Genomic DNA, 21,410 nt, shown 5'->3' with positions numbered 1-21,410 from the left:
AAAAGCAAGTAAAGAAACTCCATGGCCAGCAAGATCTGGACCAAACCAGTAAGGGGCAGCTCCTCAAAGATAGGCATGCACAGTAGAGAGAAAAAGTATCCTTATCATGACCCCATATGATAATCAGCTCATTAAAGCTCATGCATATGGACTGCATATCATTTATGTACTTAAAATTATGGGATAGAGGCAACAAGCAAGTGCACAAGGGCCAAAGTTACTAAGCAACCAACCTATTAATCAAAAGGCAGATGTTGGCTAAAGATTAGGCAGCCTTGGGAATAAAAGAAAAAAAACACACATAAAAAGACCCAAAGTATACCAAACTAATGCTGATCTCATCTTGCAGAGGTCAGCCCACTCTCCCCTCTCTCAGAGTGCTACTGTGCTTAATAAACTTTTGCTGTTTGCTTTGCTATTTGTGTGTGCCACGTCAAATTCTTTGTTCAGGACACCAAGAGCCTGGAACTGCACAGCACCATCTGGTAACAGAAGGAATGGATGGATGAATGGATGATTGGATGGAATGGATGGATAGATGAATGGATGGATGGATGGATGGATGGATGGAGGAATGGGTAGATGGATGGATGATTAGATGGAGAGATGGATTGGCAGATGGATGGATGGTGGATGGGGGTAGAGAGGTGGTGAATGGATAGATGGAAGGGTAGATGGATGGGTGGATATGGATATTATATATGGATGTATGGATAAATGGATGGGTGGAGGGATGGATGAATGGTAGATGGCTTCATTTACTCATATTGAATAGGTCATTTATCTTCTCACTTTCATGACTTCTCCAGCTTGCCAAGGTGCTTTCATGTTCAGTATCACTTTTGACTCCTCCTATGGCTTCCATTCCTTCCAATCATCCATTCATTCACCCACGTACCATCCATCCACAACCCTTCCTTCCATCCATCCATCCATCCATCCATCCATCCATCCATCCATCCATCCTTCCATCCATCCACCCACCCATCCATCCATCCATCCATCCATCCATCCATCCATCCTTCCATCCATCCACCCATCCATCCACCCATCCATCCATCCACCCATCCATCCACCCTTCCTTCCATCCATCCATCCAACCATCCATCCATCCATCCATCCATCCATCCATCCATCCATCCATCCATCCATCCTTCCATCCATCCATCCATCCATCCATCCATCCATCCATCCACCCATCCATCCACCCTTCCTTCCATCCATCCATCCAACCATCCATCCATCCATCCATCCTTCCATCATTCCTTCTCTCAAACACCATTTTTGGTGCCATGTGACCTGTTTTCGTAGTCACTGCTATTTCCACATTGCCTCAGTGGAGGTGGCAAGAATGAGATGGCATTGTGCCAAGTACCTGATTTTTCCAATTGCCTGCTCCACCCTGACTATATTCTGATTACCTGCTCTGTCATAACCATTTTTCACACCAAACCACTCACCCCGTCACTCTCTTTATATTAGCCAATTGGAATTAGTTTAGCCTGTGTGGTCTAACCCTATCCAATAGCAGAACGACACAGCAGCAGGGGCCACATGCGTCAGGGATAAGAATGCATTCCCCTCCCTTGTCCAGGTGTGTGCTCACCATTGCTCCATCTATAAGGGCGCACTCTTCTATAGAAGTAACTTGCCTTGCTGAGAATTAAAAAGAAAATTTTATATTCGAGTGTTATTTCTTTTGAGGCACCAAAACTTTATTTATAACAACTGAATAGCACAAATAATATCTAATTTCCTTAATATATAAAGAGCTCCTACAAGTCAATAGAAAAACTCCAAGAACTCAATAGACAAAGGATATGATTTAATTCTTCAAGGAAAAAATGCAAATGCCTCTCAAACATGTAAAAATAAGAGAATATTCCATGCAGTAACAGCAAAATACGCATTCTTTTACAAGGATAAATTTATCAAGAGAATCTGTGAATGCAATGCATCACAGAGTTTTATAATGTGTGGAGCAGACGCTGATATAACTGAAAGGAGAATCGTATAACTCCACAGTTGTAGCTAGAGACTGCAACTCTCCCCGTTCAGTAACAAAGAAAAAGTTGACGGAACATAAAGATATAGAAGCCTTGGTCATTGTCTCAACCAATTAACTATCAACCATCTAACATTGGTTACACATTCTTTCCAAGAGCACACAGATCATTCGGCAAGGGAGATTGTATCCTGGACCATAAAATGAGTTCCCCCAAATTTAAGAAATTTGAAATCATACGAATTGTATTTTTGTCAAATAGAAATCAATAGCAAAAAGATATAGGGAAAATCTGCAGATGTTTGGTGATGAAGCTGTCCATCAAAGAAAATGACGAGACAAGTCTCAATCATTTTAGGAAATGTATTTGCCAAAATTAAGGATGCACCCAGGAGACAGGTCTATGCCTTTCTCTGAAGATGATTTTGAGGGCTCCAAATGTAAAGGGGAAAGGGTGGGATATTGAGAAGCACACAGTGTTCATATAAACGGAAGGGGAAGGGCAGAGGAAAAATGTGGGGAATCTGCATTTTACATAAGATAACACAGACACAATGGGGCAGCGGAAACAATCAGATATGCATTTGTGTCTGGCTGGCTGGGGTGACTGCACCTGCAAAGATAAGCTGTCAGTTTGCATCGTGGTGGCGAAGTTCTAACAGCTCACCAGGAATTTCCTTGTGGGCAAAATAGAGGGAAGTAGGTAGCCTTTCATCTTATAGCCATCTTCTTTAGTAACCGAAGTGGGGAGGCAGCTTTATGTGACCCAGTTCTCAGTGTGACTTTTCCCTTTGGCTAAATGAGTTTGGGGTCCCAAATTTAATTTCCTTTCATAAAACAAATGATATTTAAGTAGCCAAAGGATGAATTTCACAAGGAAAATCAGAAAATATTTTGAGTTGAGAAAAAATGAAAACAAAATATGGCCAGGTGTGGTGGCTCCTGCCTGGAATCCCAGCTCTTTGGGAGGCTGAGGTGGGAGGATTATCTTAGCCCAGGGGTTTGAGATCAATTGGGCAACATGGCAAGACCCCATCTCTAAGAAAATAAATTTTAAAAAATGTTATAAAAGAAAATATATTAAAATATGCGGGATGAACTAAAGCAGTACTTTGGAGAAAATTTATAGCATTAAATGTTTATATTCAACAACATAAACATCCTCCATTCAGCAATCTGAGCTAGCATCTGAGTAACTAGAAAAAGAATTGTCTAAAACAAAGCAGGCAGGAGGAAATAAACACTCAATATAATAGCTGAAATCAGTGAAATAGAAAACAGAAAAACAATAGAGAAATCAATGAAACTGAAAGCTGGTTTGATCTTCAAAAAGATGAAATGGATAAATCTCAAGCCCAACTAATCAGGAAAAAGCAGACAGCTGACACCAATGATTACCCTCAGGAATAAGGAAAGGGGACACCACTACAGACCCTATGGACATTACAAGGATAAAAAGAAAATACTTTGAATAACTTGATGAAAGTAATTTTGAAAACTTGGACAAAATGGATAAATTCCTGGAAATATGCAAAGGGTCAAGCTTATTGAAGAAGCAACGGATCACCAGAATTGACCTTACAGAAATGGAATTTGAAGATACAAATTTTCCTAACCATCCTCCCCTTGTACCACCGTCCCCACAACAAGATCTCAAACCCCAGTTGGCTTCACTGGTAAATCCTACCATTTGAGAAAGCAACAACACCTTTCAAAAACTCTTCCATAAATTGCAAACAGAGGGACATTCCCTAACTCATCTTATGAGGCAAGCGTTACACTGATACCAACTAGTTACATACTATTTCCTACATAAGACACACTTTGCTACTGAATTGAAATAATTCGCTTATCAACTATTAAATTTCTACAATGACTATGATGTCTTCTAGACACTATTTTGTTCCTCCTGTCTTTTTGTTTTGTTTATTCCAGTCACCATGAAAACCCTGTATCCCCCTTATCCTCTAGTGACTATAAATGGCAAGGGCTTGGCTACTTCTAAGCCCCAAGTTACGGCATTATCCTTTCCTGTTTCCCTAAGGACACACCTCCGTATGTGAGTCCTCCCTCAACTATCTACTTCCTGTGTGCTCTCTGTTTCATACTGGGCTCCGACTGATAGAACACTAATATCATTACTAATATGGATGTGACTACTGGGTTGAAGTAAGGATTTCTTGGCAATGCCTCTTGCTCTAGAATATACTCCAAAAGAGACCAAAGTGTGAATAAACTGGATACCATCAGAGAGAATGAGATGCCAGGGTCTCTCTGCAGGCCCTGGCAGCAGGCAGCTAGGTAGTTGTCATGTAGCACAATTAACATCCTCTTAACAACACAGTGTGTGTGAAGTCCAGTCACAGATTTTGTAATGAGGATGTGTGTTCCATCCCTGTTTATAGCCACTAATACTGGAAGTGATCAAGCCTCACACAGGATTGCTTTGCAGCCAGCCAAGGAAAACACTTCACTAGAAAAGACAATTACCTGAAGCCGTTTCTTTCCTCTGAAATTGTCAATTTTAGGGTTTAGTTTCATTTGTTTCTGTTTTCATTTTATGGCTTGTTGCCTTTTACTTTTTATTTTAATTTTATATTTTAAATATATAAAATGTTAACTGGTTCAAAAGTTAAAACTGCATGAAAGTTACACTTACAAAAGCTGACTTAAATTCCTACACTCTGCATGCATTTTTATCCTCAGAGATGACCATACTCATTAATTTCCATTCATTCCTCCTGTGTCTTTCTCCAAATAGGTTTGGACAGTCTTAATTCCATTCTTTCTTGTATGAAAGTCAGCAAAGGCCATGTACCTGCCTCTTCGCCTCATTTTTCTCACTTAATGACATGTACTGGAGATTTACTCTATGTCCATTTGTAGAGAACTTAAAGGGAAGGGGTTTTAATGTTTTTAACAGACTCCAGCATCTGCAGAGAAATCATGGTATTCTTGATCCTTTAATTACACAATTATGTCCAGAGATGTCTTCTGGGGGTGAAGCTCAGGTAGACGCCTCTGTGATTCTCTCACTGTGTGACTGGGTTCCAGGGGCACCGATACTGTTCAGGGTGTTTGCATCAACACACAGGGTGGTGTGGTGATGGAGCCAGCAGGTGCAATGGTTGCATGTGTGGGTATTAGACTCTCTGCCAGTCCATGTGCCACCCACCAACTGGGCAATGAGACAGTAAGGGCTTCTGCCCCGTGGACAGTCATGAGGATGAAATGGCCTATTTGAGTTTTGTTGTTGTTGTTGTCTGGGTTTTTTTTTTTTTTGAGATGGAGTCTCGCTCTGTCACCCAGGCTGGAGTGCAATGGTGCGATCTCGGCTCATTGCAACCTCTGCCTCCTGGGCTCAAGCAATTCTCCTGCTTCAGCCTCCAGAGTAGCTGGGATTATAGGTCGTCCGCCACCACACCCAGCTGATTTTTTTTATTTTCAGTACAGATGGGGTTTCACCATGTTGGCCAGCCTGGTCCCGAACCCCTGACCTCAGGTGATCTGCCTGCCTCGGCCTCCCAAAGTTCTGGGATTACAGGTGTGAGCCCCCATGCCTGGGTTAAAATGGCATGTTTGTTATATAGACAGTGTGGACGTTCCTTACTGCCGCACAAGCGCTAGTTACTCCTGGTAGGGCCTGGTTTTGTGGAGTTTTGATGGAGATATTTTCCCAGCATTAGAAACGAGTGTGGAAGATTTGCCCCTCCCCATGCCTGGGACTCTTCACATTGCCTGGTTTCACCTGTTCCCGAAAGGAGCAGGAGATCCCTGGCCGCTTGCCCGGCTGCTCTCGATGCTGGGGGCTGGGCTGGGACACAGACCCCTGACCGTGTCTGTCTGTCTGCCTTGGGAAGGGTCCTTACCTACTCTACTTTGTCTCCAGTCTTCTCTGATCTGTTTTGGATGCTTATATTTGCCTTGAAATCATCTCTTTTGGATTGTAAAAAATATATTCTGGAGTCAAATAGCATAATCCCTTTTGACTCTTTTAATCTATTTTCTCTTAATCTGTGGTCATTGATACTTGCTGGAATTTTTTTTCCCAGGTGTTTCTGACAGGTGAGCTAAATCCCACCGTGCCCACCCCTCCCCACCTTGGGGCACAGGTGCATGAATTTGATACGTTTCTCTGATTTTGTCATTTTTGCTTTTATCTTCCTTCATTCTATTTTCTTACTTTCCTTATTCTAACGCTTTTTTTCCAACAAGAGCTCATTACAGATTCATTTTATGGGTTAGATTTTAATTCTTTCTTGCTAACCCATTTCAGTATTACAGACTATGAGTTTTCCTCTGGGCTCATCAATTCTGATATGAGTGTCCTGGGTTTATTTTTCTAGACATTTCACAAATTTGTGAAAGTGGACCCTTTTATTTTGTAGATAAGAAACTTGAGGTATTTTCTCCCCCAGAAGCTGCCCACGGGTCTGTAGCAGCTCTGGTTCTGCCAGACGGTGGCCTGGGCCTGCCCTGACCCCAGATCCTTGTCCCTGAATCTCACACCCAGCAGTGACTGCACATCCAGACAGAACATGCTCCATGGGTTTATTAATAATCTCTGCCAGAGACTGCCCCCAGGGAGCAGCCTCCCCATGGCCGTGGTGCAGGTGTGCAGCAGGAAGGGGATGGGGACACAGATGACCACGTCATCGTCTTCTGAGCTGTGGATATTCTTTGAAAGGGCAGGAGGAAGTCCCACTGCTCTGGAGGTGTGGAAGGGTGGGAGTCTGGTCTTCCTGGAGGCGGAGGTGAGCTGTTGGGTTTACAGGTCACTTAAGTAGACGGAGGAAGAGCAGGGTGTTGTGGGGGGAGCCCTGGAAGGACGTGGTGGGCTTGAGGACACCCCCTTAAGAATGTGGCACTGAAATCCCAGCACTTTGGGAGGCTGAGTGGGGCAGATCATGAGGTCAAGAGATTGAGACCATCGTGGCCAACATGGTGAAACCCTGTTTCTATTAAAAATACAAAAATTAGCTGGGCATGGTGGCGCACGCCTGTGGTTCCAGCAACTCAGGGGGCTGAGGCAGGAGAATCGCTTGAACCCAGGAGGTCGAGGTTGCAGCGAGCTGAGATTGTGCCACTGCACTCCAGCCTGGTGACAGAGCGAGACTCCATCTTAAAAAAAAAAAAAAAAAAGAATGTGAGACCGAGACCTGCAGGTCCCAGCTTCTCATGCCTTTCCATGTAACCATCCTCCTTCCTCCTTCTATAGCCCCCAACATTTCCAACCAACACCCTGAACCCCAAAAGAAAGCATGAGGTCCGACTATAGGGCACGAGCCCGTGACTAATACAATGGCTGCAAGACACAGGCTGGGCTCGTGGACGGGGACGTCAGCAGCCTGGCTTTCTGGAATCACAAGACCAGACCCCAGTTCATTCCTGCAGGGTCAGCCCTGAACTGGACACAGTGGGGTCTGTCCCAGGGGCCCAGAGAGGCAGCCCCAGACAGTGGGCGAGGCTGATACATTCATTACCCAGGAGGCAGGACCAGGCAGGAGCTCACCTAGAAACGGCACGGCTCTGTGGGAAGAGATGGGACAGTGGAGGCGTCAGCGAGAGAAGAGACAGCTGGGGACACAGCAGCCCCAGGGCTGGAGAGGGGGTGAAAGGATGGCGGGACAGGGCAGGACCCCATCGCAGGGTGGCTCTGCACCCCAGGAGGCCGGGGGAGAACAGGGGAGGAGCCAAAAAGGAGTGACCTGAGTCCTACAGAGCCAGCAGGGGGCTCGGGCTGAGAAAGAGGCAGCTTCTCCTCCAGCTGAGGCTGGGCGTGTCCTAGGCGGAGCTCACCTTCCATCTGTTTCAAGTCCAGCAAGTACCATAGGTGCCTGGGCAGGGGCCTGAAAGCCCTGATGAATCCCTGCATGATCTCGTCGTCCTCCACCAGGACTCTGGCTGTGGAAGAGGCTGGGTCAGTCCTGGGCCCCTGGGGCTTCCATGAGAGCCGGGGAGCTCCAGAGGCCTTGCCCAAGGAGGAAGGGCAGAGAAGGAGGCCCCAGTGCTCCGAGGTCTGGCAGAGTTTGGTCTGGAGTAGGTCCCTAGGGCGGTCTCCGGGGCTCTGTCCACCTTGCCTCCAGGTTCCCTGTCCCTAGCTCCCACTCCTCGGCCTGGCCCCCTCTGCTCCGCTCTGGGCAGTGCTGGGGCCTGCACAGATTAGGATGGTGTCTACAGCGTCACAGGAAGAGAGCACAGTGCCTGCCTCCCCCAGTGCCCGGCTCTCAGTAAGCATGGTTGAGGCTGATCAAGAAGACCCCTGTGTGACCTCAGAGGAAACGCTGCACTCAGAAACATGGGGAAGGGCTGTGGCTATGTGGCTATTTTGGTATTCCTGGCCTTTGTTTGGTTGAGAGTATCATAGGTTTCAGGGTGTTTTGACTGGACGTCCAGTGAGTATTAATCTTTCCACCAAGCCCAGCCCCTTGACTGGCGACCGTCCCACTGGCCCCATATCAGCTCCTTGCTTTGTCAGAGGACTCGATGAACCGCTGGAGAAAAACAGCCTAGCTGGGCATGGTGGCTCATGCCTGTAATCCCAGCCCTTTGGGAGGCCAAGGCGGGTGGATCACTTGACCCAGGAGTTGGAGACCAGCCTGGCCAACATGGTGAAACCCCGTCTCTACCAAAAAATACAAAAATTAGCTGGGCATAGTGGCGCACGCCTGTAATCCCAGCTACTCCAGAGGCTGAGGCATGAGAATCGCTTGAATCTGGGAGGTGGAGGTTGCAGTGAGCTGAGATCACGCCACTATACTCCAGCCTGAGTGACAGAATGAGACCCTGTCTCAAAAAATCAAAGCAAACAACAAACAAATAAAAAAACCAAGAAAGAAAAAATCAGCCCACAGGCACCGAGGTGGACAGGAAGCCAGTTGTCAGCTCCCCAGGGTTCCCAGCCAAGGACGTAGTTGCTACCTCTCACCCATGTTGAGCTCATGTGCTGTGAGACCCACCCAGGTACTGGCACATCATGCTCTGGATAGGGGCGGTGGTGTCCTTTAGGCAGAGAAACAGGAAATTGTCGTAGTCAGTATCGAGCAGCATAGCCTCGTTCGCCACCGTATCTGGGGAAAGAAGAGAAGAACCAAAAGGAAGATGAAGCCTCTGTCTCAGCAGTCTTGCCCAGGCGTGTGGACATCCCACCACACTAAGTGGCTTCCTCGTCCACCGCCACTGTGGGACGTGGCCCCTGGTGTGGGCCATGGCCAGGGAAGCCAGGGAGAAAAGGAGAGAAGAGGCAACGTGAGGGCCATGGAGCCCCGGCTGAGGGGGATAGGCCAGGTGTGCAGTGGAGAGGCAGACACGGCAGGCGGGGAGGCTCTGACCTCGAGAGACTCCAACTGAGAAGTCACGTACGGGTGAGGACAGCGGGAGACGGCACAGGAACAGGGCAGGGGGGTGGGAAGAGGGAGAAGAAATGGACCTTGGAGAGTGGCTCGATTCTGGGGAGGGCAAGCAGGGTCAGAAAGGCCTGAGGCAAGTCCCAAGCATGAGAAGCAAACTGTATTTGCTGGGAAAATGTGCCCATGAGGGGATAAGAGACCCCAGACCCTGACCACCTCTGTCTTTTTAAAAAAATAATAATTAACAAAACAGAACAAAATGTTGCAAATTGTTAGGAAGAATTCAGTGGAGCAAGGACATGCTGTAAGCCCCTCTCTCTTCCCCCAAAGAGGCCTGGGAGCTCAGCCTAAGACCAGAGCTGCAGCCCCAGAGTGAGCAGGAGGCAGCCAGGCCCACGGGAACAGCAGCCACCTACCCACCTACCCACCTGTTCACCTACCCACCTGTTCACCTACCCACCTGCCCAGCTGTTCACCTACCCACCTGTTCACCTACCCACCTGGCCACCTGTTCACCTATCCACCTGTTCACCTACCCACCTGTTCACCTAATCACCTGTTCACCTACCCACCTGTTCACCTGTTCACCTGTTCACCTACCCACCTGTTCACCTACCCACCTACCCACCTGTTCACCTACCCACCTACCCACCTACCCACCTACCCACCTGCTCACCTATCCACCTGTTCACCTACCCACCTGTTCACCTACCCACCTGTTCACCTACCCACCTATCCACCTGCTCACCTATCCACCTGTTCACCTACCCACCTGCTCACCTATCCACCTGTTCACCTACCCACCTGTTCACCTACCCACCTGTTCACCTACCCACCTACCCACCTGTTCACCTATCCACCTGTTCACCTACCCACCTGTTCACCTACCCACCTACCCACCTGTTCACCTATCCACCTGTTCACCTACCCACCTGTTCACCTAATCACCTGTTCACCTACCCACCTGTTCACCTGTTCACCTGTTCACCTACCCACCTGTTCACCTACCCACCTACCCACCTGTTCACCTACCCACCTACCCACCTGTTCACCTATCCACCTGTTCACCTACCCACCTACCCACCTGCTCACCTATCCACCTGTTCACCTATCCACCTGTTCACCTACCCACCTGTTCACCTACCCACCTACCCACCTACTCACCTATCCACCTACCCGCCTGTTCACCTAACCACCTGCTCACCTACCCACCTGTTCACCTGCCCACCTGTTTACCTACACACCTGCCCACTTACCCACCTGCCCACCTGCCCACCTGCTCGCCTGCAGCCTCCCTGGCCTTTTGTGAGGCCAGAGTGAACAGTGCACACAAAGCACCTGTCCCCCGTGCCTGGGCACAGTGCAGTCCCACATCCAGTCACTGTCATGCCAAGAATTAGTGCTTCCCCTGCCCTCCAGGTAAAATATGCCCCTGGGGTCAGCATCAGGTTGACCGGAGTAAACACTTTGACTCCCTGAAGCAGAGAGAGTGGGGACAGGCCAGGCCTCACTCCCTCATGCCCCGGCAGAGCCGCCTCTGAGAGAGCGCGGCTAGCATGCCAGCACTGAGCCAGCCCTTGGGGCCTGGGGATGCTCACAGTTGATCTTGAACTTCTTTGGATTCTCAGTCTTCTCTCCAAGGACCTTCTTCTCAACACAGCTGTTGTTCTCCCTGAAAGGTGGTGACAATAGAATGAGTGGCCACTTGAATTGGAGTTGCCTTCACTGTCACTCCTAAAATCAAGTCACCACGGGAACTTCCCCGGGTCCAAGGAGCACCGCAGCCTGCAGCCGCCCAGATCTTCTCGTCAGTCTGACCTGGGGCTGCACTGTGTGGTTGGCTGTTGGCCCAGAGCCTGGGGCAGGGGATCCAAGGGGACAGGGAATGTCTGGAGCCCTGGTTTTCCACCCGACCCTCATGGAAGGGCCACAGTGAAGCCCCTGGCTGTCAGAAAATGCCTGGGGCTGAGTCCAGCTCCACCCAACCCACCCAGTCCTGGACCCCTGTGGGGGGAGACTGAGCCCCCGCCCAGTCCGTCTCAATGATGAGGAACCCACCATCTGTGCAGAAGGATCTCCAGGTTGTCCTCGGGGGTGGGCCGCAGTGACGTGACGTGGACCCTCAGAGGGGCCTTCAGCGTCGCCATGAGGGAGATGTTGTTGGTTGCCATGGCCATGGAGTGCCAGGTCCCTGCCAACTGAGGGGGTCTTGGGCTGCACAGCGGTCCCACCCCACCATGGCTCTCGTTGCACCCGGTGCAGGCGGGGCTGAGTCTAACTGGGATGGGTACAGTGAGCATGGGTTGGTTGTCTGCTGTCTACCAGACGCTGGGCTATGAAATTTCCTGTACTTAAAATGACCAGTGTGTGCTAACTCAGGAGTGTTCCAAAGTCCAAATAATGAGTCACCTAGGATGCTGGGAAACCAGAGAGGCCACCCTAAAGATAGAGAGCAGGGCTGAGGGCTTCCTGAAAGCATGGCGTCCATTCTGTGCTTCCTGCAGCTTGTGAGATCCTGGGCTTCCCACCTGCCCGCAGCCCCCACCCACCCCAGGCCTCCCACGGTAAAGCACCCGCTCCCCTAGCCTCAAACCTTTGGGAGCTCCAGGTCCTGCTTGGTCTGGGGGATGTCCATGGCCGGGACACCACAGACCAGGGCCACGCCCAGGGTGAGCAGGAGGCACTGCATGGCTGCGGCTGTGGGTGGCTCTGAGCTCTGGAGTGAGAGGGATGCTGAGGCAGTGTGGGCTCAGAGGACCTTATGTAGGAGGAGGGCAGACAAGATCCCCGCCCACAGCCTTGCCATGCGATTCCTCGAACCTGTGACTCATCCTCGGCCCGTGGGCAGCTTCCTCCACTGGGACAATGGGAGGCTCTTCCCTGCGTCCACCCAGGAACCTCCTCTGTGTCCGGGCTGGGCAGTTCTTGGCAGGGCCTCAGGTGGGAGGGGCCTGGGTCGGGTCCAGGCTGGCAGCGGTGGGAGCACCTTCTGGGTCGGGGCTCCTGGACAACGTCGGGTCAGAGGCCAGCACTGAGGACAGCTGTGCCCAGGGCAGGGGTATGGCCTGTGGGGCAGGCAGAGGGCCTGAGAGCCCCATGGCCGCCCCAGGATGCCACAGACATCATGCCAGTGGGTGACTGTCTGCACGGTCATAATCCTGACCTGTACCTTCCACTCAGCCATCCCCAGGTGTGCACACCTGTATCCCTCAAACAGCCAGCCTCTGGACAGGTGCACACTGCCTGTTGGCGCTGTTTCTCTCTGACTCACAGGCAAGACGGGGTGGAAATGGGAGGTACTGGACTTTCAGACTTTGTCCTACAGTCTATATTGGATGCACTTTTTCCCACAGGGAAGCATCACTTTATAACTTACAATCGAGGCCGCCTCTCACTCCCTGGAGAGCACCTGAGTCCTGAGGCAAGACACGGGTGTCCACTCCCACTCTCCCATCCGTCAGAGCAGGTCATTCCGGCCAGGGCAGCTAGGCGTGAAATGGTAACTAAAGGCACGCAGATTGGGAAGGGGGAGGTATACCTGTCCCTATTCACATATAACATCATTGCCCAGGTACAAAATTGCAAGAACTCTACAAAACCCCTCCTAGAACCGAGTGAGGTCAGCGAGGTCAATCGCACAAAAATCCACCGTGTTCCCACACAGTGTCAAGGAGTACACAGAACCCAAACCTGGAAATTCAGGATTTGTCATCACACACAGAGCATGTAGGCAAAAATCTCACCAAATATGGACAGGACTTAAACTCTGAATCCAATGAAGGGAAATCAAAGACCTAAGGAAAAGGACAGGCACAATGTGTTCATGGGCTGGAAGCTTCAACACAGCAAAGATGTTAGCTCTCCCCACCTCAACTTAGAGATTTAATGCAATTCCTATAAAATTCTCAGCAAGATATTTTGCAGGCAGATATAGATGTGTGTGTGTGTGTGTATACACACACACACACACACACACACACACATATATATACATATATATATATTTTTTTTGAGGCAGAGTCTTGCTCTGTTGCCCAGGGTGGAGTGCAGTGGCACGATCTTGACTCACTGCAACCTCTGCATCCCAGGTTCAAGTGATTCTGCTGCCTCAGCCTCCAGAGTAGCTGGGATTATAGGCGCCCACCACCACACCTGGCTAATGTTTGTATTTTTAGTAGAGAGGGGTTTTCACTATGTTGGCCAGGCTGGGCTCGAACTGCTGACCTCAAGTGATCTGCTCACCTCGGCCTCCCAAAGTGCTGGAATTATAGGTGTGAGCCACCACACCCAACCATATGTAGATAGAGAAATTTTTTTTTCTAAAATTTATATGTCAAGGCAAAGGAGCTACAATTGCTAAAGCCATTGTGAAGAAGAATAAAGTATAAAGAATTAGTCTACCCAAGTTTACAAACACTATTATCGATAGTCACCAAGAGAGTGTGGTATTGGCAGAGAAATGGACACATAGATCAATGGGAAATAGAGAGTCCAAACATGGACTCACACACAACAACAGACCTTTAACAAAGCTGCAAGAACAGTGCGCGGGGGAAGTGTTATCGGAAAAGAGGGTCCCGGTCCAGACCCCAAGAATGGGTTCTTAGATCTCACACAGGAAAGAATTCAAGGTGACTCACAGACCAGAGTGAAAGCAAGTTTATGGGCAACGACTCCATGCCAGAGCCGGGCAACCTCAGCGAGCAGGAGGAACGCCTGTCCTCTGTGAGTGCCTCTGCTTGTAAGAAGCTGTAAGGAGCTACAGTGAAACCTGGATCGTGCAGATGCACTTGCTAAAGATAGGGGCTCCTAGTGTGATCAATGACCATTCGCCCTCCAGCCTCAGCCTGCTCGTTGACGTTATATGTGAGCGAAGATAACCCCCTGCACTCCCAGGTCACTGGGACATTCTCCAGGCTAGGTGGGAGATGCCCCATATGGCCATAAATGTTCTGCAGTTATAATTGGTGGTCAGCTTAGTATGTGGGTATTTTCAGACCATAAGCACGCGCCTGTAATCCCAGCTACTCGGGAGGCTGAGGTACGAGAATCGCTTGAATCTGGGAGGCGGAGGTTGCAGTGAGCCGAGATCGCGCCACTGCACTCCAGCCTGAGTGACAGAACGAGACTCTGTCTCAAAAAATCAAAGCAAACAAACAAACAAATGAAAAAAAAACAAGAAAGAAAAAACCAGCCCACAGGCACTGGGGTGGACAGGAAGCCAGTTGTCAGCTCCCCAGGTTCCCAGACATGGACGTAGCTGCTACGTTTCACCCATGTCGAGCTCATGTGCTGTGAGACCCATCCAGGTACTGGCACATCATGTTCTGGATGGGGGTGGTGGTGTCCTTTAGGCAGAGAAACAGGAAATTGTCGTAGTCAGTATCGAGCAGCATAGCCTCGTTATATAACCTTATAGGTGCCTTGTGAGTGTCTAGTTATTCATGTTAAGATGGAGTCACTCTGGTCATGTTTTATTAAACCAGAGGCCTGGCAAGCGGGAGTCGCTCTAAGAGAAGGACAGTCTTTGCAACAAATGGTGCTGGAGCAATTTATCACGTGCAATTGATCCCATCATGTGCAAACGAAGGACCTCCATCTAAAACTCACACCTGACATATGCATTAACTCATCGTTTAAAAGTAAAACATAAAACTATACAACTTTTAGAAGAAAGTGTAAGAGAACATTTTCAGGACTTAGGGCTAGGTAAAGAATTCTTAGACTTGACACCAAATGCAAGATCCACAAAAGAAAAAAACTGATAAGTCATACTGCATCAAAATCTGAAACCCTTGCTCCAGAAAGACCTTGTTAAGAGGTTGAAGAGGGCCGAGTGGGATGGATCACATCTGTAATCCCAGCACTCTGGGAGCCCGAGGTGGGCGGATCACCTGAGGTCAGGAGTTCGAGACCACCTATGGCCAACATGGTGAAACACCATCTCTACTAAAAATACAAAATTAGCCAGGCCTGGTGGCACATGCCTGTAATCCCAGCTACTCAGGAGGCTGAGGCAGGAGAGTCACTTGAACCCAGGAGGCGGAGGTTGCAGTGAGACAAGATCACACCACTGCACTCCAGCCTGGGTGACAGAGTGAGACTCCGTCTCAAAAAACAAAAAGAGAGAGAGAGAGAGAGAAAAAAAAAAAAAAAAAGAGGATGAAGAGACAAGCTACAAACTGGGAGAAAACATCTGAAAGTTTCATATCCAACAAAGGACTGGTGTCTGGAAGATATAGAGAACTTTGAAAATTCAACAGCAAAAGTAAAATCTACCTAGAAAATGGGCAAAAACCATGAAGGAACATCTCCCCAGAGAAGATCTACGGGTGGCAAATAAGCACCTAAAAAGATGCTCAATGTCATTGACTATCAAGGAGCACCAATTAAGGCCACAGTGAGATATCACAGCCCAGCTATTAGGACAGCTACAATGAAAAGTGGGACCAAACCAAATATTAGTGGGGATGGAGAGAAACTGGATCTCTCAAAATGTTGAGAAATGCATACTTTGAGTGGCTCTAAAATGGTTCAGCCATGCTGGAAATTGTAAGTTGCTTTTGTTTTTTATTTAAAAATTTTTAAGCTTAAATAATAGAGACTGGGTCTCACTATGTTGGCCAGACTGGTCTTGAACTCCTGGGCTCAAGAGATGCTCCCACCTTGGCCTCCTGAAGTGCTGAGATTACAGGTGTGAGCCACCATGCCCAGCTGGAAGTTTCTTTTAAAACTAAGCATACGCTGGGCCGGGCGTGGTGGCTCACGCCGGTAATCCCAACTTTGGGAGGCCAAGGAGGGGCAGATCACCTGAGGTCAGGAGTTCGAGACCAGTCTGGCCAACATGGTAAAACCCTGTCTGTACTAAAAATACAAAAAATTAGCTGGGCGTGGTGGCGTGCACCTGTAGTCCCAGCTACTCAGGAGGCTGAGGCAGGAGAATCACTTGAACCTGGGAGATGGAGGTTGTAGTGAGCTGAGATTTCGCCACTGCACTCCAGCCTGGGTGACAGAGCAAGACTCCGTGTCAAAAAACAAGAACAACAACACAAAAATAATAAGCATATGCTTACTATACAGCCTGGCAGTTTTATTCCTGGGCATTTCTCCCAGAGAAATGGGATAAATGGACACAGAAAACCATGTACACAATTGTCCACAGCAGCTTTGCCTGTAATAACTAATAACTGGAAACCACCATCCGTGAATGAATTGTTAGACAGACGAGTACATCAGCCTTATGGGAGACTCAGCCATAAAACGGGGTGAACTGCTGATACCCACAGCAGCAGGAGGGCGTTTAAGGGAACTACGCTGAGTGAAAAAGGCCAATCCCAAAAGGTCGCATACTCTATGACTTTGTTTATACAATATTCTCGAAATGACATTATAGAAATTGAAAGCTGAGGCCGGGCGCGGTGGCTCACGCCTGTAATCCCAGCACTTTCGGAGGCCGAGGCGGGTGGATCACGAGGTCAGGAGATTGAGACCATCCTGGCTAACACGGTGAAACCCCGTCTCTACTAAAAAGTAGAAAAAATTAGCCGGGCATGGTGGCAGGCGCCTGTAGTCCCAGCTACTCAGGTGGCTGAGGCAGGAGAATGGAGTGACCCCGGAAGGCGGAGCTTGCAGTGAGCTGAGATCACGCCACTGCATTCCAGCCCGGGAGACAGAGCAAGACTCAGTCTCAAAAAAAAAAAAAAAAGAAAGAAAGAAAGAAAAAGAAAAAAGAAATTGAAAGCTGATTCGTGGTAGCCAAGGGCTGGGCCTGGGGAATGGGTGTGTCTCTAAAGGGGTAGAACAAGAGATCTCTGTGGGGATGTACCATTCTATATGTTGATTGCTGCAGTGGTTACACATATCTACACACGTAAAAAATTGCATAGAACCACACACACATACACACACACAAGCGAATAGAAAACTGGTGAAATATCAATAAGACCTGGTTCCGCACAATGTATGGTTATATAAATTTTCACACAGTAGTTGTGTGAGGTCTGACTGTAGCTATGCACAGCAGGCAAAGGGAACGCAGGACCCCTCTGTACTATTTTTGCAGCTTCCCATGAATCCATAGTTATTTCAAAACGAAAGCTAAAAAATAACAACACAACTCTAACTTCCCCTCCTGGCTAACATACAATAGCAAGTATCGTATTTGCTCACCTTAAACAACTAGAAATCCGGGAGATTTCAGAAGCAGTGCTTTCTGGATATTTGACAACAGGCAGTGAAGGATCATGATTCCTGAGACACACAACACGAGTGCTGAGCTCTGTGACCCCAGCAAGGCCTGGCTCAGGGCAAACAAACCCAAACAGATCCCAGGGCCCCACCCCACACACACTGAGGAGAAGAGTATTAGAGTGTGGGGAGGCGGAGGGACTCGACTGCTGGGCAAAGCTTCGGACAGGAGGGGCTACACGGAGAGCTCAGGAGACACACAAAGGGGCAGGGAGGAAACCTTGGAAATGGTCAGCTGAGTGACTCTTAGAACTCACACAGCCGAGAAGAAAACCTTCAGAATACACGGGGCAGCAGGCAGAATTCTCAAAAAGAGACTGAACTGGTAGCGGGGTTAGCAACGGCTGTTCTGAACCCATTAGAATACAATTAAAAGCAAGTATTGGGAAGATCCAACACGTTAAAAATAATTTAACTGCGGCCACACAGAGTCTAACATTATTTAATGAAAAACAAAATTGAGTGTGTTATTTCTTGCTGCATAAGAAATTGTCTCCAAACACAGCAGCTTCAAACAATGATTTGTGAGGGTCAGGAGTAGGGGAGTGGCCCAGCTGGGTGGTTCTGGCTCAGGGTCTGCAATGAGGCTGTGGTCATGTTCTGGGCCGGGACTTTGGGCTCTGGAGAATGTCTTGGAACTGGTGGACCACAATGGCTGGTGGGAACTTCAGGGTCCTGCCACATGAGCCTCTTCCTGGGGCCGCTTGTGACACGGTTCCCCACTGCAAGCGGTATGAGGACAAGTGGGGCTGATGTCACACTCTGTATCTGATTCATGAGCCATCCCTTCCTCCTTGTCATATCTATCAGAAGTGGGTCACCAGGTCCAGCCCACACTCAATAGAAGGCATCACACAAGGGAAGCCATCCTGGAGGCCAGCTGCCACGTCAAGAAACCGACAACATGAAATCCACAAAGTAAATATGACATCCAGTTAACAATTACCAAGCAGGCAATGAAGCAAGAAAATATGAGACATAACCAGGAGAAAAATCAAGTGACAGAAACAGATCCAGAAATGACAGTGATGGTGGACTTAGCAGATTAGGATGTTAAAGACCCATTATAAATATCTCTACATGCTCAAGAGGGTACCGAAAGGCAAGAGCCTGATGAGAAACAAAGTGGAAGGCATGGAAAAGACCCAGGAAGGAAAACGGTGCTTCCACTGTGGAAAACAATTGGCAGCTTCTTAGAAAGTTAAACACATCACTATCCCATGATCCAGAAACTTTGCTTGAATTGAAAACAGGAATTCAAACAAATATTTGTGTGTGTGCATATTTGTGGCTGCACTGTTCAGAAGAACCAAAAGACGTAAACAGCTCAAGTGTCTATCAAACAATGAGTGGGCAAAAAGCATGGGGTCGACTGGGCGAGGTGGCTCATGCCTGTAATCCCAGCACTTTGGGAGGCCGAAGTGGGTGGATCACCTGAGGTCAGGAGTTTGAGACCAGCCTGGCCAACATAGTGAAACCCCATCTCTACTAAAAATACAAAATTAGCCTGGCATCATGTTGGTGTGCACCTGTAATCCCAGCTACTAGGGAGGCTGAGGCAGGAGAATTGCTTGAGCCTGGGAGGTGGAGGTTGCTGTGAGCCAAGATTTTGCCACTGCACTCCAGCCTGGGTGGCAGAGCAAGACTTCATCTCAAAAGAAAAACAAAAAAAGCATAAGGTCTATTCATACAGTAGAATATTATTCAGCTATAAAAAGGAACAGGGTACTGGTCCATGTTACAACACAGAAGAACCTTGAAAACATGCTAAGTGAAAGGAGCCAGTCACAAAACGTCACATGTTGTACGATTCCATTGATAGGAAAGGTCCAGAATAGGTAAATCCTTAGAGACAGAAAGTGGGGGGTGAATGCTGCTGGAGACGGAGCTTCCTTTGGGGGCGACGGGAATGTTTTGGAACCAGGCAGTGGTCATGGATACGCACCAGGGTGTGTGGCCTCATTGCTACACAATTGTACACTTCAAAATGGTTATTTGACACTCTGTGAATTTCACCTCAGTGAAGTTTTAAGAAATTAAAGGGGAATAAAGAACCAGATGGAAATCCTCGAAATGGAAAGCATGGAATTTGACGTGATGAGTACACCGGTGGGTTCACAGCAGATGGACCAAGGGAAGCAGGGCGGGCTTGGGGCCCAGTAGCAGAGCCACCCACAAGGAAGCTACAAGAAAAGGGCCGAAAGGGACAGGGGTCAGGAACCCATGAGACAACCTGAAAGGGTCTGACCTACACAGAATCCCAGTGGGGAAGAGAGAAAGGGCTCTCTTTTTCTCCGATGGCCCCTCTCTCCACTCTCAGGCTGGCCTGGTGCCCTTCCTTCGCCAGATTTCCCACCCAGCTGTGAGCTTAAGCTTGAGGTCCCCTGTTCCCCCGAAGCGCCCTGGCAAGGTGGTGTCCCAGGTCTGCAAATTCTTCCACTGCTGAAGCTCCTCCTGCCTGGATCTGCCCTTGCCCCAGCCTGGTCCACTTCGTGACTGTGCAACCGCGAGCAAAATCCTTAATCCCAAGGCTCTGTTTCTGCAGAGAAATGAGAACCGTGCCCACGCCACTGGGTTCTTCCAGGAGTAAGCGATATAGGCATGAGAAGCTGGTGTCACAGTGCCTAATGCAGAGCTCAGCCGATGGGAGCAGCTTGTACGCTTGGACTCACCTGGATATCCCTGTTGGGACCAGGACCCTCGGGAGTGAGGTTGCCTGGGAGAGGCCAGGAAGCTGCCGCGTTGCAGCCATCCAGGAGCAGGGCTGAGGGGCTCGGGGGTGGGCCAGGAAAAGGGGGGCGGGGTCAGGAGGCTGTAGGGAGGCAGAGGCGTCGGGGGGCGGGGCCAGGAGGCGGAGTGGGAGGCAGAGGCGTCGGGGGGCGGGGCCAGGAGGCAGAGTCGGAGGCAGAGGCGTCGGGGGGCGGGGCCAGGAGGCTGCTGGGGAGGCAGAGGCGTCGGGGGGTGGGGCCAGGAGGCGGAGTGGGAGGCAGAGGCGTGGGGCGGGGCCAGGAGGCGGAGTGGGAGGCAGAGGCGTGGGGCGGGGCCACGAGGCAGAGTGGGAGGCAGAGGCGTGGGGTGGGCGGGATGACAGTGTCTGGTTTGGTCTCCTTAGTGTCAGCCTGAGGGGCCAGAGATGCTCCAGGGACAGGCAGGAGAACCTGTCCCAAGATGGCCCTGGGTCCATCAGCAGAAGAGGAGCCTGGCCAGGGGCCGCCGGGGGTGCCCGCCCTGTGAGGCCCGAAGGACCAGGTCAAGCCTTTATGTTGGGGGGTTGACATAGGAGGATGGCGGGGCAGGAGTGGACAGAGCTTAGGCGCTGACCCATCAAGGGTGGGCGACATGCCCTTGCCCGAGTTCTTCCTCGCTGATGACCTCAGTCCTGGCTGCTGGGGGGTGACCAGCCCGAAGGTGACCAGCACTGCCCCTTCCCAAGACGATCAGGAGGTCCTGAACACAAACAGCCCAGCTCCAGCCTCTGGGCCAGCTCCCACCTCGTTCCTGGCCCCCTGGAGGATCCACACCACTTGACCTCATTCATCTCCTGTGTCCAGGGTCTGGGTGGGGGAGCCCAGGGCCTCAGGGCTGTGGGTGCCACCTGGGACTGGCAGGCCCCAGAGCCTTTGTGTGGGAGAAGGGGGAGGATACTGACCAGGGGTTGGTGAAGAAAGGGCAGAGGGGAGCTCTGTCTTCAGGCCTAGGTGGACCAGAGCATGACCAGCCCTGACAGGGAAGGACGTGGGGTCACACTGGGTGGGGAGGGACAGGTGCCCTGGGGTAGGATGGAGTGGCTCGGGAGCTGGACGTATCAC

The 21,410-nt window shown here is 49.7% G+C and overlaps 1 protein-coding gene across 9 annotated transcripts; it reads right to left on the bottom strand.

The window, feature by feature from the left end:
* Positions 1-6,120: 6,120 nt before the first annotated feature.
* Positions 6,121-20,369, bottom strand: PAEP (progestagen associated endometrial protein). 9 transcript variants are annotated; one of them, XM_063714524.1, is made up of 10 exons: positions 20,274-20,369; positions 17,524-20,140; positions 12,175-13,148; positions 11,948-12,070; positions 11,413-11,552; positions 10,953-11,026; positions 8,965-9,075; positions 7,805-7,909; positions 7,518-7,534; positions 6,121-6,764 (listed from the first exon to the last, which is right to left on the bottom strand). In XM_063714524.1, the coding sequence occupies exons 4-9, from the start codon at positions 12,041-12,043 to the stop codon at positions 7,518-7,520; spliced, it is 543 nt and encodes a 180-aa protein (XP_063570594.1). In that variant the 5' UTR covers positions 12,044-12,070; positions 12,175-13,148; positions 17,524-20,140; positions 20,274-20,369; the 3' UTR covers positions 6,121-6,764. The 9 variants fall into 9 exon arrangements, with proteins under 9 accessions (XP_063570594.1, XP_054376863.1, XP_054376862.2 ...); XM_054520888.2 differs by having other exon boundaries at positions 11,948-13,148; XM_054520887.2 differs by lacking the exon at positions 7,518-7,534.
* Positions 20,370-21,410: the final 1,041 nt, after the last annotated feature.

The sequence above is a fragment of the Pongo abelii genome, chromosome 13 (assembly GCF_028885655.2).
Source record: "Pongo abelii isolate AG06213 chromosome 13, NHGRI_mPonAbe1-v2.0_pri, whole genome shotgun sequence".
NCBI lineage: Eukaryota > Metazoa > Chordata > Mammalia > Primates > Hominidae > Pongo > Pongo abelii.
Note: the sequence above shows the minus strand (reverse complement) of the source record. Positions and strands in the feature narration are given on the sequence as shown.